The sequence below is a fragment of the Dipodomys spectabilis genome, unplaced genomic scaffold (assembly GCF_019054845.1).
Source record: "Dipodomys spectabilis isolate Male_0828 unplaced genomic scaffold, ASM1905484v1 ptg000002l, whole genome shotgun sequence".
NCBI classification, from domain to species: Eukaryota; Metazoa; Chordata; class Mammalia; order Rodentia; family Heteromyidae; genus Dipodomys; species Dipodomys spectabilis.
In genome coordinates, this window is record NW_024870679.1 from 3,948,409 (window position 1) to 3,962,117 (window position 13,709).

At 40.1% G+C, this 13,709-nt stretch overlaps 1 protein-coding gene across 1 annotated transcript in view; it reads left to right on the top strand.

The window, feature by feature from the left end:
- Positions 1-1,305: 1,305 nt before the first annotated feature.
- The window catches only part of Psma5 (proteasome 20S subunit alpha 5), a 28,077-nt gene continuing 15,673 nt past the window's right edge, over positions 1,306-13,709 (top strand). Inside the window, exons 1-3 of the mRNA XM_042683877.1 lie at positions 1,306-1,457; positions 4,957-5,023; positions 12,410-12,536. Coding sequence (XP_042539811.1) covers positions 1,429-1,457; positions 4,957-5,023; positions 12,410-12,536 — 223 coding nt within the window. The 5' untranslated portion in view covers positions 1,306-1,428. The remainder of the gene's footprint in view (positions 1,458-4,956; positions 5,024-12,409; positions 12,537-13,709) is intronic.

Below are 13,709 nucleotides of genomic sequence, written 5' to 3' on the forward strand. Positions count from 1 at the left end.
CTTTCAGGCATATACTGCCCATTAAATGACTTCTTCCTTCCTTCTACCCCTGTTCTTACAGTATAAAATAGAAATTGTTTAGATACAAAGTTATATAACATGATGTTCTGACATGTGTATGTTAGATAAATCAAGCTAATATTCATCATACATATTTGGTTTTCAATAGTGAGAACATTTAGCAATTTGTAGTATACAGTATTATTGTGTGTGTGTGTGTGTGTGTGTGTGTGTGTGTGTGTGTTCTAAGGCGTGAACTCGGAGCCTGGAGCTGGCACTCTTTGTCCCAAGGTAACCCTCTACCACTTGAGTCACAACTACATTTCTGACTTTTTTTTTTTTTTTTAGTGGTTAACTGGAGATAAGAATCTCAGGGACTTTCTTGCCCCAGCTGGCTCTGAGCTGCGATTCTCAGATCTCAGGCTCCTGGGTAGTTAAGGATTACAGACATGAGCACTGGCATACAACACATTATTAACTTTAGTCATTCTTCGGTACAGTAGCTCTCCAGAATATATTCATCTTGTCTGAAACTTTGTCCCTTTCTGATAGCTCTCTGTTCATCATCTTTCTTGGGTACTTCCTTTACAGTATTTCTGAGGCTGCTAAGTTGCTCTTCCAGCCTTAAAACACCCAGAAAAAGCAGGCACTTCAATTTATCATGTATAATAGAAAAAGCAAAACAAACAGGGAACAGAATCTGGGATCTTGAGCTCTACAAATCAGGTCTGAAACCTGTCCGAGGTGGGATGTGGGAATCCGACGAAGGCCTAGTAAAACACCCTTAGCCAGACAAAAACCTACCACATCTTTTTTCAACAAACAGCCAGGTGGCTGAGGCGCCCAGAACACTGGCTCAGACGCACTACTGCGCATGCATCTCCGCTAAGGTGCCGGTGTCCACGTCCAAGAAGAGCACGCCTGAGCCACAGCTGGCAATTCTGAGAAGACCAAGGTCGCCGGAGCGCCTGGAGGCAACGAGACCGGCGTCCCCCGCCTGAGAACTACGGGAGCTCACGAGGGACCTATCAAATCACCATCCAGTCGGCTCCGCGATAAATACATTCTCCCGGTTGTCAATCTTGAGGCGGGCTCACACCTTGAAAAGGCTTACTCTCACCACACGCCTCGAGTTCCCAGAGCTCCTAGCAACCACCCGCAAAGTAAGGCGGAAGAACGCTTTGGTCCCGCCCCGTCGTGCTAAGCGTGGCCCAGTGAAGAAACTCATTGGCCCAATCACCTTGGCGAGAACTGACACTAGCCAATCAGAAGAAGGTATAGAAGGGCGGGCTGAAGAGGTCACAGGCGCACGCGCACTTGGGAGTAGGGCCCAGGTGCAGTGGCGGTGTGGTGGCATCGGGTGCTGGTGGAGTCCTGTTGGCCCTCAAAATTCCCGCGTAGCCACTGCCTTCTTCTCCGGTCCTAGCCATGTTCCTCACCCGGTCTGAGTACGACAGGTCTGTGAGGCGGGGGGAAGCTGGTTCGGAATTTGGCTGGGCGGGCCCAGGGCCCGGCCGCGGCCTGGGTTCTGCCGTGTCATGGGGCGCCCGGGGAACCCTACTTTAGCCGGACCTGGGGATCTCTTGGCCCTTCCGCGGTGCCCGGTGTGAGTCCCCAAACTGGAGTCGAACGAATGGCCCATGTTTGTCCTACGGCTGAGTCACCGTGGGTCCTGACTGCGGAAGCGAGAAGCTCGGGTCTGTGCTAGAGGAAGGCTGGGGGTGGGGTGGGGTGGGGGAACTCCAGTCTTTACCGGAGCAGTCGGGGGTCGTCACTCCTCTTTTCGAGCCGTGTGACCATCTGTCTTTACTGAGATGTGCGGCTGAAATAAAAAGGCAGTAGACACTGTTAAGTATGTAGAAACGGCATGCAGGGACATACCTTCCCTCCCCCCCACCTCCCCGCCCCCGAAAGCAGGAAGGCAGTCTCAACTCTGCCCCAATATATTGCCAATAATCTACTTTTGTATCAGAACTTAGAATGGTTCTTAGGCGATTTCTCATGATGCTCCTTTCACTTGACAACGTTTGTTTTTCTGGCATTTATAAAAGTTTAAAGCAAGCTAACTTTAGCATTCATGTTTCCGAAAATCAAAGTTGTGTTGTATTATAATTGTTGATCGTGGAGCTTGAACTTGGGGCCTCGGCGCTGTCCCTGAGCTCCTTTGCCCAAGGCTACAACTTGAGCCACACAGCACCACTTCTGGTTTTTGAGTGGTTAGTGGGCCTTTTCTGCCTGGGCTGGCTTTGAACCGCTATCCTCAGATCTCAGCCTCCTGAGTAGCTAGGATTACAGGCGTGAGCCACTGGCACCTGACAAAGTTGTGTTATATTACAAAAGCAGGAAACTTCCAAGTGTTGGAAATGCAAACTACTACTAAATCGTACTTCTTCATGCTATAGACATTTTGTACTTCCAGTTTCAGTTTTGAGCAGTTAAGTTTTTGCACAACGGTCCTTGTTTAAGAGGTAGGAAAAGCCGACGTTTTCTTTGCATTAGGTAAAGTAGCTGCTTTTCTTGGCAAGGATATGTGATTCTTGTTAAAATTTTGTCACCTGGAACTACCACTTTTCATACCTTTACTGACCCACAGAAGATATTTTGAAACTTACTATCTAGTAAAATGGTTTTGTTTGCCATATTTAGCTTCTACGTCATTAACGAGAATAATATTTAGATGCTTGCCTAGCAAATATGAAACCCTCCATTCAATCCCCAGGACAAGAGAGAGAAAGGGGATCAAGGAAAACTTCACAAAGGGCCTAGGTCTTATGACGGGACCATTTTAATAAATATGGAGTCAATCCTTTGTAGTCAGTATAGAGGATGAACAGTGGGAAAACAACATATTTATGCTTGCTATATATGATACAAGTTAAGGGAAAGGAAACAGCAGGAGATTTGGGAAAAGCAAGACAATACTAGATAGTGAATGGTTAAAATTTTTGTTTTATTCTGTAGGCAACTTTGTGCCATCAATTTTCCTTTTAAGTTACCTTATTATAATTGTGGTTTATGAAGACTCATTGACTGGATTAGAAGAAAGAGCAAGTCAACACAAGTTAGGAGACTATTACAATAGTTAGGTGAAAGGGAATAAGGGCATTGGGAATGGAAAGAAGAGTGATATGTCACTGTGGAGGAGGAATTGATGTGAATTGGTATGGCTTGGCATAATATGGTAGTGTATGGGAGAAGATGGAAAGTAATGTGTAAAATCATTCAGGACTTCATAGCTTAAGTGAATAGGGAGATTGGAGTTGTTTTTAAAATAAAACTGAAGTAGGAATGGTACAAGAAAAACCTGATTTGGAGGGGAATTAAATAATATTTCTGATTGGAATATGCTAATGGCATATTGAAGTGAAAATGTTTCCTAGATTACCTAGGAAAAACATCAAACTGATAAGATAGGTATTTAGAATCTTGGTGCTTTGCATATATGAAATAGCCGAAGGAGACAAGTAAGTTTGAGAAGTAGGCCAAGACCAGAGCGTATATTCAGGATATAGGATTGCCTCACTGGAATGAAGTTTTTAGCTTAGGATGAAAAATATAATCATGTAGCAAATTGCCATTTACAGAGTTCTTTCACACTATAAATCCATACTCATCTGTGACAAAGGCAGGCCAGTTACTATTTTTCCTTGGAAGCAGTCAAAGCTAATAAGTGGCAAAATTAGAGCTCAGTCTCATGTTTTCAGATCTCAGATTTTTCTTTCAGTGATTTTTAAGTTCACTTAGGAGCCAGTGGAGGGTTGGGATGCTGGGATTGACTCTCCACTCCAATTTAGCCATAATAATCTTCGGAGGCAGTGTAGTTGAGAACTAGGTTCTGTAGTCAGATTTTCTAAATTCTAATTCTAGTGCTGCCTCTTTTATGTTGAGTGACTTTGGGCAACTTAACCTCCTTGTGCCTTACTTTCCCTATCTGTATATCTTTGTTAGAATATATTTCATAGGCTCATTTCAAAGATTGAGTTAAATTATTGAAAGACCTATAACAATGTCAGACATAGTAAATGCTCAACAAGTACCAACTTCTGTTATTATTTTATATTTTGAAAACTATCTTTTGAAAAAAGCTTTATTGTTAAAAAAAAGACACTACTGCATGCAACTGCATGCTCCCTTTCATAAAGTCCATAAAACCAAGGTTTCATTTACATTCATTCGTTTGTTCATGGAAGTATGTATGTGTGTACATGTGCGTACTAGTGCTGTGGCTTTGACTAGGGACCTAGTTGCTGTCCCTTAGCTTTTTTGTTCAAGGCTGCCACTGTGTCACTTGCCACAGTTTCACTTTCAGCTTTTTGGCAGTTAATTGGAGATAAGGGTCTGACAGATTTTTCTGCCCTGGGTGTGGCTTCCAACCTCAGTCCTCAGTTCTCAGCTTCCTCAGTAGCTAGGATTATAAGTATGAGCCACTGGTGCCCACCTTATTCATGTATTTTTAATTTTTAATTTTATGCCAAAAGCTTTTATAGCTACCACTATGATTAGTGTCCATTCTCTATAGGGGTTTCCAACACAACCTGTGACATTTTACTAAAAAGTAAGATATTAACATCAAATGTACATAGTAGAAGATAAGAAACAATGCACATTTTCTTAAGAATTGCCTGATAGTTTGTGGACATGAATTTATTAAAGGAATTGGTTGGTGGGTTCAAGACTGATTCAAGATTGAGATAAAAAAGTCACTTGCTCTGATTAGGTCATTTGGGAAGACTTCATAGGAGTGGGACAGGAGGATTCTCTTATAAGAGACCATTAACTTGAGAAACTGTTAATGTACCCCCAAAACGGTTATTGTGGGCAAAGTAGAGGGTATGACAGCATGCCTGTCCTATAGTCATCTAAGCTAGTTGTTAAGGAATGTGAGTGCAATGGCTATATGAGTTATTTTTTGACAACTTTTAATATATATGTGTGTGTTCCTTTTTTAAATTATAGGGGCGTGAATACTTTTTCTCCTGAAGGAAGATTATTTCAAGTGGAATATGCCATTGAGGCTATAAAGGTATAGTAGCAACCTCACACTTGGCTAGCATAACATTTGGAATAAATGTGTTTTAGCCATTCCTTTAGAAAAGAAAATAGTTTTAACTGTTTTTAGAACACTTTTAATCCTTTTCCAGACATCTGTTTAAAACTTTGAGCAAATAAAAGCTTCATTACCATGTAAGTAGCTTTTTCTTAATGGGAGTCCAGGAACATATTTATGTTTATAATCGTCTTGGTTATAAAGATGAGTGTAGAAGTCCAGTTTAGCCCCTATATTACAGTTTTGTTGTCTTGATCACCTTTGTAACTTTGCTGGGAAGGATGTGAGTTTATACTAAACATTAGAGACTGAATAGAGATGTGTACTGTAACATTAATGTAAAATCAAATAGCAATCTAAAACTTAGAAAGCAAACTATATCCTAAAGTTTGTTATCATATGAGAACTATATTTGTTGAACTATAGGTAATCCAAATAGCTTTTTCAGTTGGATTTTTAAGATGTAACTTGCCCAGGTGCTGAATGTTCATGCTTATAATCTTGCTACACAGGAGGCTGAGTTATGAGGATAGCGGTTCAAAGCCAGCCTGGGCAGGAAAGTCTATGACCCTATTATCTCCAGTAAACTACTCAGGAAAAGTTGGAAGTGGCGCTGTGGCTCAAGTGCTAGAGCACTAGCCTTGAGCAAAAGAAGCTTGGGGACAGCACACAGGCCCAGCACATAGGCCCAGCACACAGGACCAGCAAAAAAAAAAGTAACTCGAGCCAGGCGCTGGTGGCTCACGCCTGTAATCCTAGCTACTCAGGAGGCTGATATCTGAGGATCTCGGTTCAAAGCCAGCCCAGGCAGGAGAGACCGTGAGACTCCTATCTCCAACAAACCACCAGAAAACCGGAAGTGGCGCTGTATCTCAAGTGGTAGAGCGCTCGCCTTGAGCTAAAGAGCTGAGGGACAGCGCCCAGGCCCAGAGTTCAAGCCCCACGACCGACAAAAAAAAAAAAAAGTAACTTGATAAAATGGCAAAGAGTTAGAGAAAACATACAACTAAAATCTTTAAATACAGTGTTGAAAAATAATAGCTGGGGAATGCTTAAGAGAGAGGGAGAGGAAAAATAGAAAAGGAAGAAAAAAGAGACAGAGAGAAAAATAGATATCTAGGTCCTACCCTAGGTTTTTTTTGGAGTAAGGCCCAGGCATTAGGCCCCAGTTATTCTAATATTTAACAAAGATTGAAAATCATTGGTCCAGTCCAGACCTTATTACATACTTAAAACACCGATAGCTCCAGACAGAATTAATTTGAAAAAATCGATATTTATATAATTTTAGTGGCAGAATATTTTCTCATGAGAGTTGAAAAAGTTCTTGAAGGAAACTTACCTCTGTATTGGATCAAGCCTAGCTTCCAGCCAGGGGTGTGAGGTTGATGCTTATAGTCCTAGTTACTCAGGAAGCTCAGATCTGAGTATTGAAGTTTGGAGCCTGCTCAGGTAGAGATGTTATTTCTAATTAACCAGCAAAAAGCCAGGACTAAAGGCATGGCTCAATTGGTAGAGTTCCAGCTATGAGCAAAAGAGCACAGTGAGAAAAAGAGGCTTAGCCTAAGTTCAAGTCTCAGTACCAGAACAACAAAGTTTAGCTTCCTGAAGTTTCCTTCAGTTGGGTCCTAGTTTCCCATTGGATCACATGGACTGTTTAAATCTTTTTATTCAGTTCCTCACATTATTGAAGAGAACTGCTATAGTCTTTGATATTGTTTATATGTTTCGATTTGGGCTTTGGCCAAATTAGTACTGGGGTGTAAGTAAACATACTATCACTTAAACCATGCCCTTCAGACCTATGAACTGTGTGTTTCAGAGTTACCTCTTCTAAATAGAGTGCATTGGGAAGAATAGTTGTGTAAGAATCTGGAAAAGTGGAAAAGAGACTGTGATTAGTTGAAGTTGTACAATAAAATTGCAAATTGCAATTATCACAAATTATTGTAATAATAGGACAGCAGATAATGGACCACCTATAAATCAATTAGGTAATCATAAGATGTAATATTTATTTGAGCATCAGCCAAGTCAGTAGTTCTAGATTACCTAAAATAATGAGATGGTATCTGATCTTACATTAGGCTAGGATAGAGAACATAATGGCCATTGATGGATGAGTCCTAACCATTCAAGTGAATGGAGTGAAAATTCAAGTGTCTGGGGTTTAAACAACCTGCTTTTGCCTTGGCAACCTAAGAGTAGCCAATGAGAAAACTATTTAGTAAATATGGTAGAGATAGAGGATGACTAAAAATGGTTGACCATAGAAGTGATTACTTGGAGATACTGTGTGAATAATATTAGTAAGATAGAGGCAACAGAAAAAAAAAGTGGAAGAAAGAGAAATCTATATCAAAATTATGTCATCAAGAATCCAGACGTTGGTTACTGTTAGTGAGTTATATTTAAGAAATATTGCATAGCTACATGTGGTGGTACACCTCTATAATCCTAATACTCTAGAGGCTGAGTTAGGAGGATTGTTGAGTTCTAAGCCAGCCTGGGCTATATAGCTAGATGCTGTCTTAAAAAACAAATAAATAAATTCATTTTGAATGTTCTCTCATTTCCCTTCATCTCCCCAGTTCCTACCAAAGCAAGTAGGAGGAGAAATTTAGACAGAATTACAATGTTGATTTATTTGGAGGGAACTATAAGTGTGAAAGGAAGATTACCTTGACTTTTGATATACTTTATAAGATAACCTTTCTCAGAATTACTTACCTTTTTTGGATTGGAAGCCTAGAAGGAGATTTAAGTTGGGGGTATTGGAATAGTGTGAGAATTAATATTTAGTGTTTGATAAATACTTTAACACTATAATCACACCTCCAACACTTTTTTGCTTTATTTTTCAGATAGAAATGAACCTAATTCTGTGAGCCTTTTACCCATTCCTCTGGTGTAACTGGTATTATAGGCTTGTACCACTTTGTGCCACACAAAGTGATACAAGCCTATAATACCAGTTACACCAGAGGAATGAGTAGCTGGGATTACACATGCACATAGCATTACCAGGAGACAATCAGACGCAGTGGGGAGTCAAGTCAAGCTGGAAGAAACTTGTTTATTAACAGAGCAGGCCCTTTTTAAAGCAGAAAAGAGCCGGTGGTCTGGCAGGGGAGGAAGAGGAACCAATCACTGTCAAGGTCACACCCTATCATGCACCTGAGTTTCCACGGGCTGGTTACACACTGAACACAAAGCAAATTGGGCTCTGCCCACTCAGCTCCCTCTCAGCACCATCTTTGCTGCCCTGTGCCCTACACATGGCCAAAGGATTTTTTTTTTTTTTTTAATTTTTGCTTGTTCTGGAGCTTGAACTCAAGGCATGGGCACTATCTTTGAGCTGTTGTGCTCAGGGCTAGTGCTCTGCCACTTGAGCCATAGCTCTACTTTCTCGGCTCTTTGGGTGCTTACTTGGAGATAAGAGTCTATGGACTTTCCTGCCTGGGCTGGCTTTGAACCATGATCCTCAGATCTCAGCCTCCTGAGTAGGATTACAGGCATAAGCCACTGATACCTGGCCTGAAATATTTTTCTTTAGGAATTTTTTCCACTAATTAAAAAAAAAGTTGTTTCCTCTTAATTTTACACAGCCATTAGAAAGAATAAAATAATGTCATTTTGAGGGAAATGGATGGAACTAGAACAAATCATGTTAAGTGAGGTAAGCCAAGCTCAGAGAGATAAGGCACATGTTATCTCTGAGTGGAAATTAGATCTAAAATACACTGGGATATGATAAATTGTATAAGATTCTAGATACACACAGTGAGACAAAAAGAAGATATTCTTAGGAGAGAAACACAAAGGCACAATGCTTAAGTGGCTCTTCATATTTATAAATAATATACATACTGAAACAAACTCCTGTGGAAACAAGAGACATCTTTCTTCCTTCCTTCCTTCCTTCCTTCCTTCCTTCCTTCCTTCCTTCCTTCCTTCCTTCCTTCCTTCCTTCCTTCCTTCCTTCCTTCCTTCCTTCCTTCCTTCCTTCCTGTCTATCTGTCTGTCTCTTTTTTTCTCTTTTCCTTCTTTCCTTTCTTTTTAGTCTTTTTGATGATTCTGTCTTCTTTACCTATGTATGGTGAGCTCACTGGACACTGATGAAAGTGAGTGGAAATGGGAGAGAGGGACTGAGAGAAAATGAGGGAACAGAAAACACTCTATGAAAGGTAATGTACTCATTACCTGATTCATGTAATTGTAATCCCTCTGTACATCACCTCTATAATAATAATGAAGTAAATAATTGCCTTTTTTTTTTTTTGTCTGTCTGGGGCTTGAACTCTGGGCCTGGGCGTTGTCCCTCAGCTCTTCAGCTCCAGGCAAGTGCTCTATCACTTGAGCCACAGTGCCACTCCAGTTTTCTGGTGGTTAATTGGAGATAAAAAGTCTTATGGACTTTTCCTGCCTGGGCTGGCTTTGAACCATGGTCCTTAGATCTCAGCCTCCCGAGTAGCTAGGATTACAGGCATGAGCCACTGGTGCGTGGCTTAATTTAAAAACATTGTCTCCTCTTGAGGTGGCCAAATTTTTTAGAGTTCTTCAAATTGTAAGTCTCAACCCATGTAGTAGATATTGGTATCAACATACTGGTCATAGAAATAGTTTTCTTTTTCTTTTTTATTGAGTTAGAGTCTTGCTGGGTAGCCAAGCTGAGCTCAAATTCATGATCCTTCTTCCACTTCCCAAATGCTGGAATTACAGGCATGTACCATTACATTGGCTTGAGCATTTTCTTTTTGAAGTAGGATAGAACATTAGATAACAATTCCTTGCCTAGAGTATTGGCCACTGAGTTTTTTTTATTTTCATGAAATATTTTTCCTATTGTATTTATATATTTGTATCTGCTTGTGGGTTTGAGTCATTGCATAAAATGTATTTGTTAGTGTAGAATTTGATTTTTTTTTAAATAAAACTTTTATAGCAACTTCTGTAGAGAAGACAACTGCTTCTTATTTCATGCCAAGAGGTTATTTCCGGCTTCTGGCTCAGAGCTGAGTGAGGAAAGAAAGCTAGGATTTTAACATTAGATTCTTTATATTTTTAATAAATTAGTTGGTTTTTCAGTTTAGTACCTCTCCCTTTGACAATAGTTGGTGTGGCCCCACAATCCAAAGGCTCTTCCTTCTCTAGAGAATAAGCCTAGGTTTTTTAGCCTTCCAAGTAGCCAGGATTACATATGAACTATAGGTGTCCAACTATTTATGCCTTTTTTTTCTTTTGGTGCCAGTTCTAGAGCTTGAACTCAGGGCCTGGGTGTTGTCCCTGACCTTTTTTTTGCTCAAGGCTGACACGTGAACCACAGCTCTGCTTCTGGCTTTTTTCTTTTCTTTTCTCTTTTTTTTTGTATATTCATTAATTGGAGATAAGAGTCTTCATGAACTTGTCTGCCCAGAATGGCTTCAAATTGTGATTTTCAGATCTCAGCCTCCTGAGCAGTTTGGATTACAGAAGTAAGCCACCAGCCACTAGTGCCCTCTATGCCTTTTTTTTTTTGAGTCCAGTCGTGGGGCCTGAACTCTGAGCCTGGGCACTGTCCCTCAGCAATTCAGCTCAAGGCTAGTGCTCTACCACTTGAGCCACAGTGCCATTTCTGGCTTTTTTCTTTTTGCTTATGTGGTGGTGAGGAATTGAACCCAGGGCCTCATGCATGCAAGGCAAGCGCTCTCCCACTGAGCCACCTTCCCAGCCCTATGCTTTTTTTTTTTTTAAAGCCCTTTAATTTTACATTAACAGATTTAAGGAAGGAATGAAATTAATATACGTTATTTAGCCTATACCTTTAGATGAAGTAAGATGTCTCACTTTGCTTTTTTTTTTTTCTTTCTTTTTTTTTTTTTTTTTGTCAGTTGTGGGCCTTGAATTCTGGGCTTGGGCACTCTCCACAGCACCCCTTCCGATTTTCTAGTGGTTTATTGGACATAAGAGTCTCATGGACTTTCCTGCCCTGGCTGGCTTTAAACCGTGATCCTCAGATGTCAGCTTCCTGAGTAGCTAGGATTACAGGCATAAGCCACCAGCGCCTGGCTCACTTTGCTTTAATGTTTTGTTTTTGTTTTTTTTGCTGGTCATGGAGCTTGAACTCTGGGCCTGGGCACTGTTCTGAGCTCTTCAGTGCAAAGCTAGCACTCTACCACTTGAGCCATAGCACCCACTTCCAGCTTTTTCTGTTTATGTGATGCTGAGGAATCGAACACAGGGCCTCATGCATGCAAGGCAAGTATTCTACCTGAGCCACCTTCCCAGTCCAACTTTGCTTTTAAATAAGATCTTCTAAATAAAATCACAACTTTATACTTTTGAAAAGTATATGATACATGATCAGTCTGTAGGCATGTTATGCATAGATATTCACAAATTCTTTGGATGAGGGCTGATTCTTACTGTTGGCATTGTTTTGTAGAACTAGTTAAGTATAACGGGAATTGAGAGCACAATTTGGAAGGCTTTGTGAAGGTGGGAGAATTTGGAGAGATAAAAGGAATAGAGTAGAAGAGCTTAAGGAGGAGTGCTGGGCAGATGGGTTGAGCTATACCTGAGTGATGCTAGGTACTGAGTACTAGAGTTGGAAGAGAAAGATATTAGGTTGTGAGGGGTCTGAAAGCTTGTTTGAATTTTAAATTATAGGCAGCACAGGGAGATATTCTTGAAGAAAGATTTAGTGAAAATATCATTTTACTAGATCAGTCAGGCTGTAACATGAAATATACATGAGAAAAGAACAATTAAGGATAAAGAGACTAGCAACCAGGTAATAAACAGTATTTTTAAAATTATTATGTGGTACCACCATTTTAAGTATTATATGTTAATTTATGTATTGATTTTCCTTGTCAGTATTATTAGCATTATCCTCATTTTGCAGATGGAAACCAAGGGATGTAGAGGTATATGACTAGGATGGTGGCATGGATAGAAGGAGATAGAAGAGTTTTATTACTTTGTTGTACACTATGATTACAGTTTTAGAATTCCCTCCTCCCCAATACTGGCATTAGAGTCGATAATTTTTCAGATGCTTCCAAGACTCTTTTAGACTTCTTCTTTGCCCCTACCCCCTTTTTATGCAATTGGGGAATAAAGCCAGTTCTTCACTTGCTATGCAAGTGCTTTGCTACTGAGCTACAGGCTTTTACTTTAGAAGCACAAAATTCTATAAATCAGTGTTTTTATTAGTGGAATGGTGTATTGCTTAATAGGGTGCTTCTTGTTCTCTCTACATACTAGATATGGAAAACTGAAACATCTTATCTTGTGAAGATATACAGAGAGATTTCTGTTGAGAATGTGCAACTGTTCTTTGACCTATACATTACATGGTAATCATATGTTTCTTTTTAGCTTGGTTCTACAGCCATTGGGATCCAGACATCAGAAGGTGTATGCCTAGCAGTGGAGAAGAGAATTACCTCCCCACTCATGGAGCCTAGCAGCATTGAGAAAATTGTAGAGATTGATGCTCATATAGGTAACTAGTAGGCGAGAGTTGTGTTGTGGAATCTGGCCTACATTAACTTTTCTTCTATTATGTTCCAACAGAGGGTCACAGAACAACTGCCTTATCTTCTGATTAGCTATTATTTCTAGGGCTTGGACACAATTTATAACTTTAAGAGTGCAAAGCATTTGCAAGACTCATTTATGTTTAACCTATTCCCAGAACTGCCTTTCATCTTCAAATACGTTTTGTTATATTTTATTATTTTATGTGATTTTTGTGTGTATGTGTGTATGTGTAAGTGTGCTTGGAACTGAATCAGGGCCTCATACATGCTAGGCAAGCACTCTACCATTGAACTATCCTGTAGCCAAGGCCTTGGCAAATATGATGGTTGTTGAAATATGCGAAGATTAAATTGTTGGCTATTTCCCTATGATTTGTAGGTCTTCACTGATGTATGTTAGCTCTGGTAAGAGGCCATTGGTATTGAGGATGTATGTGGGAAAACTGAGTGTCTATTGAAAAATAGGAATTCTCCAAGATCTTTTGAGTAGGTAAGGCCCAGAGAGTTATAAGAATATAGATTTTGTCCAGATCAGTTTTTTTCCTCTGTTTATTTTATTTTATTTTTTATTTTTTGGTCAGTCATGGGACTTGAACTCAGGGCTTGGGTAGTCACTGCCCCTGAGCTCTTTGCTCAAGGCTAGCACTCTACCACTTTGAGCCACAGTGCCACTTCTTGTTTTTTGGTGGTTAATAGGAGATAATGGACTTTCTTGCCCAGGATGACTATGAACTGTGATCCTCATATTCAGCTACTTGAGTAGTTAGGATTACAGATATGAGCCATCAGTGCCCAGCTGTTTTTCTTCTTGTCCCACCTTACCCCTCTTTTTTTGCTTTTTGGTATAATTCTTTTGCCTTGGCTTCTGACAGTAGTGTTACAGGGTAAATGGTTTTATTTATAGCATGGAAATCTTTCTAGTAATATAATCAATGAAACATTGGTAAAGTGATTGTTTAAGGCAAGAGAACCAAATGCCATGGTAACTATAGAAGCTTGGTAGTATTTATTTCATAGATGTAGAAATAGAATTTGTCTTTTGCAATTAAGAGCATTGTTTCTACTTTATCTCAACATTGTATCTACTTTACTTACCTGTCTTTTAGAGGTTGGTCAATGTCACTTCACTGAATAAT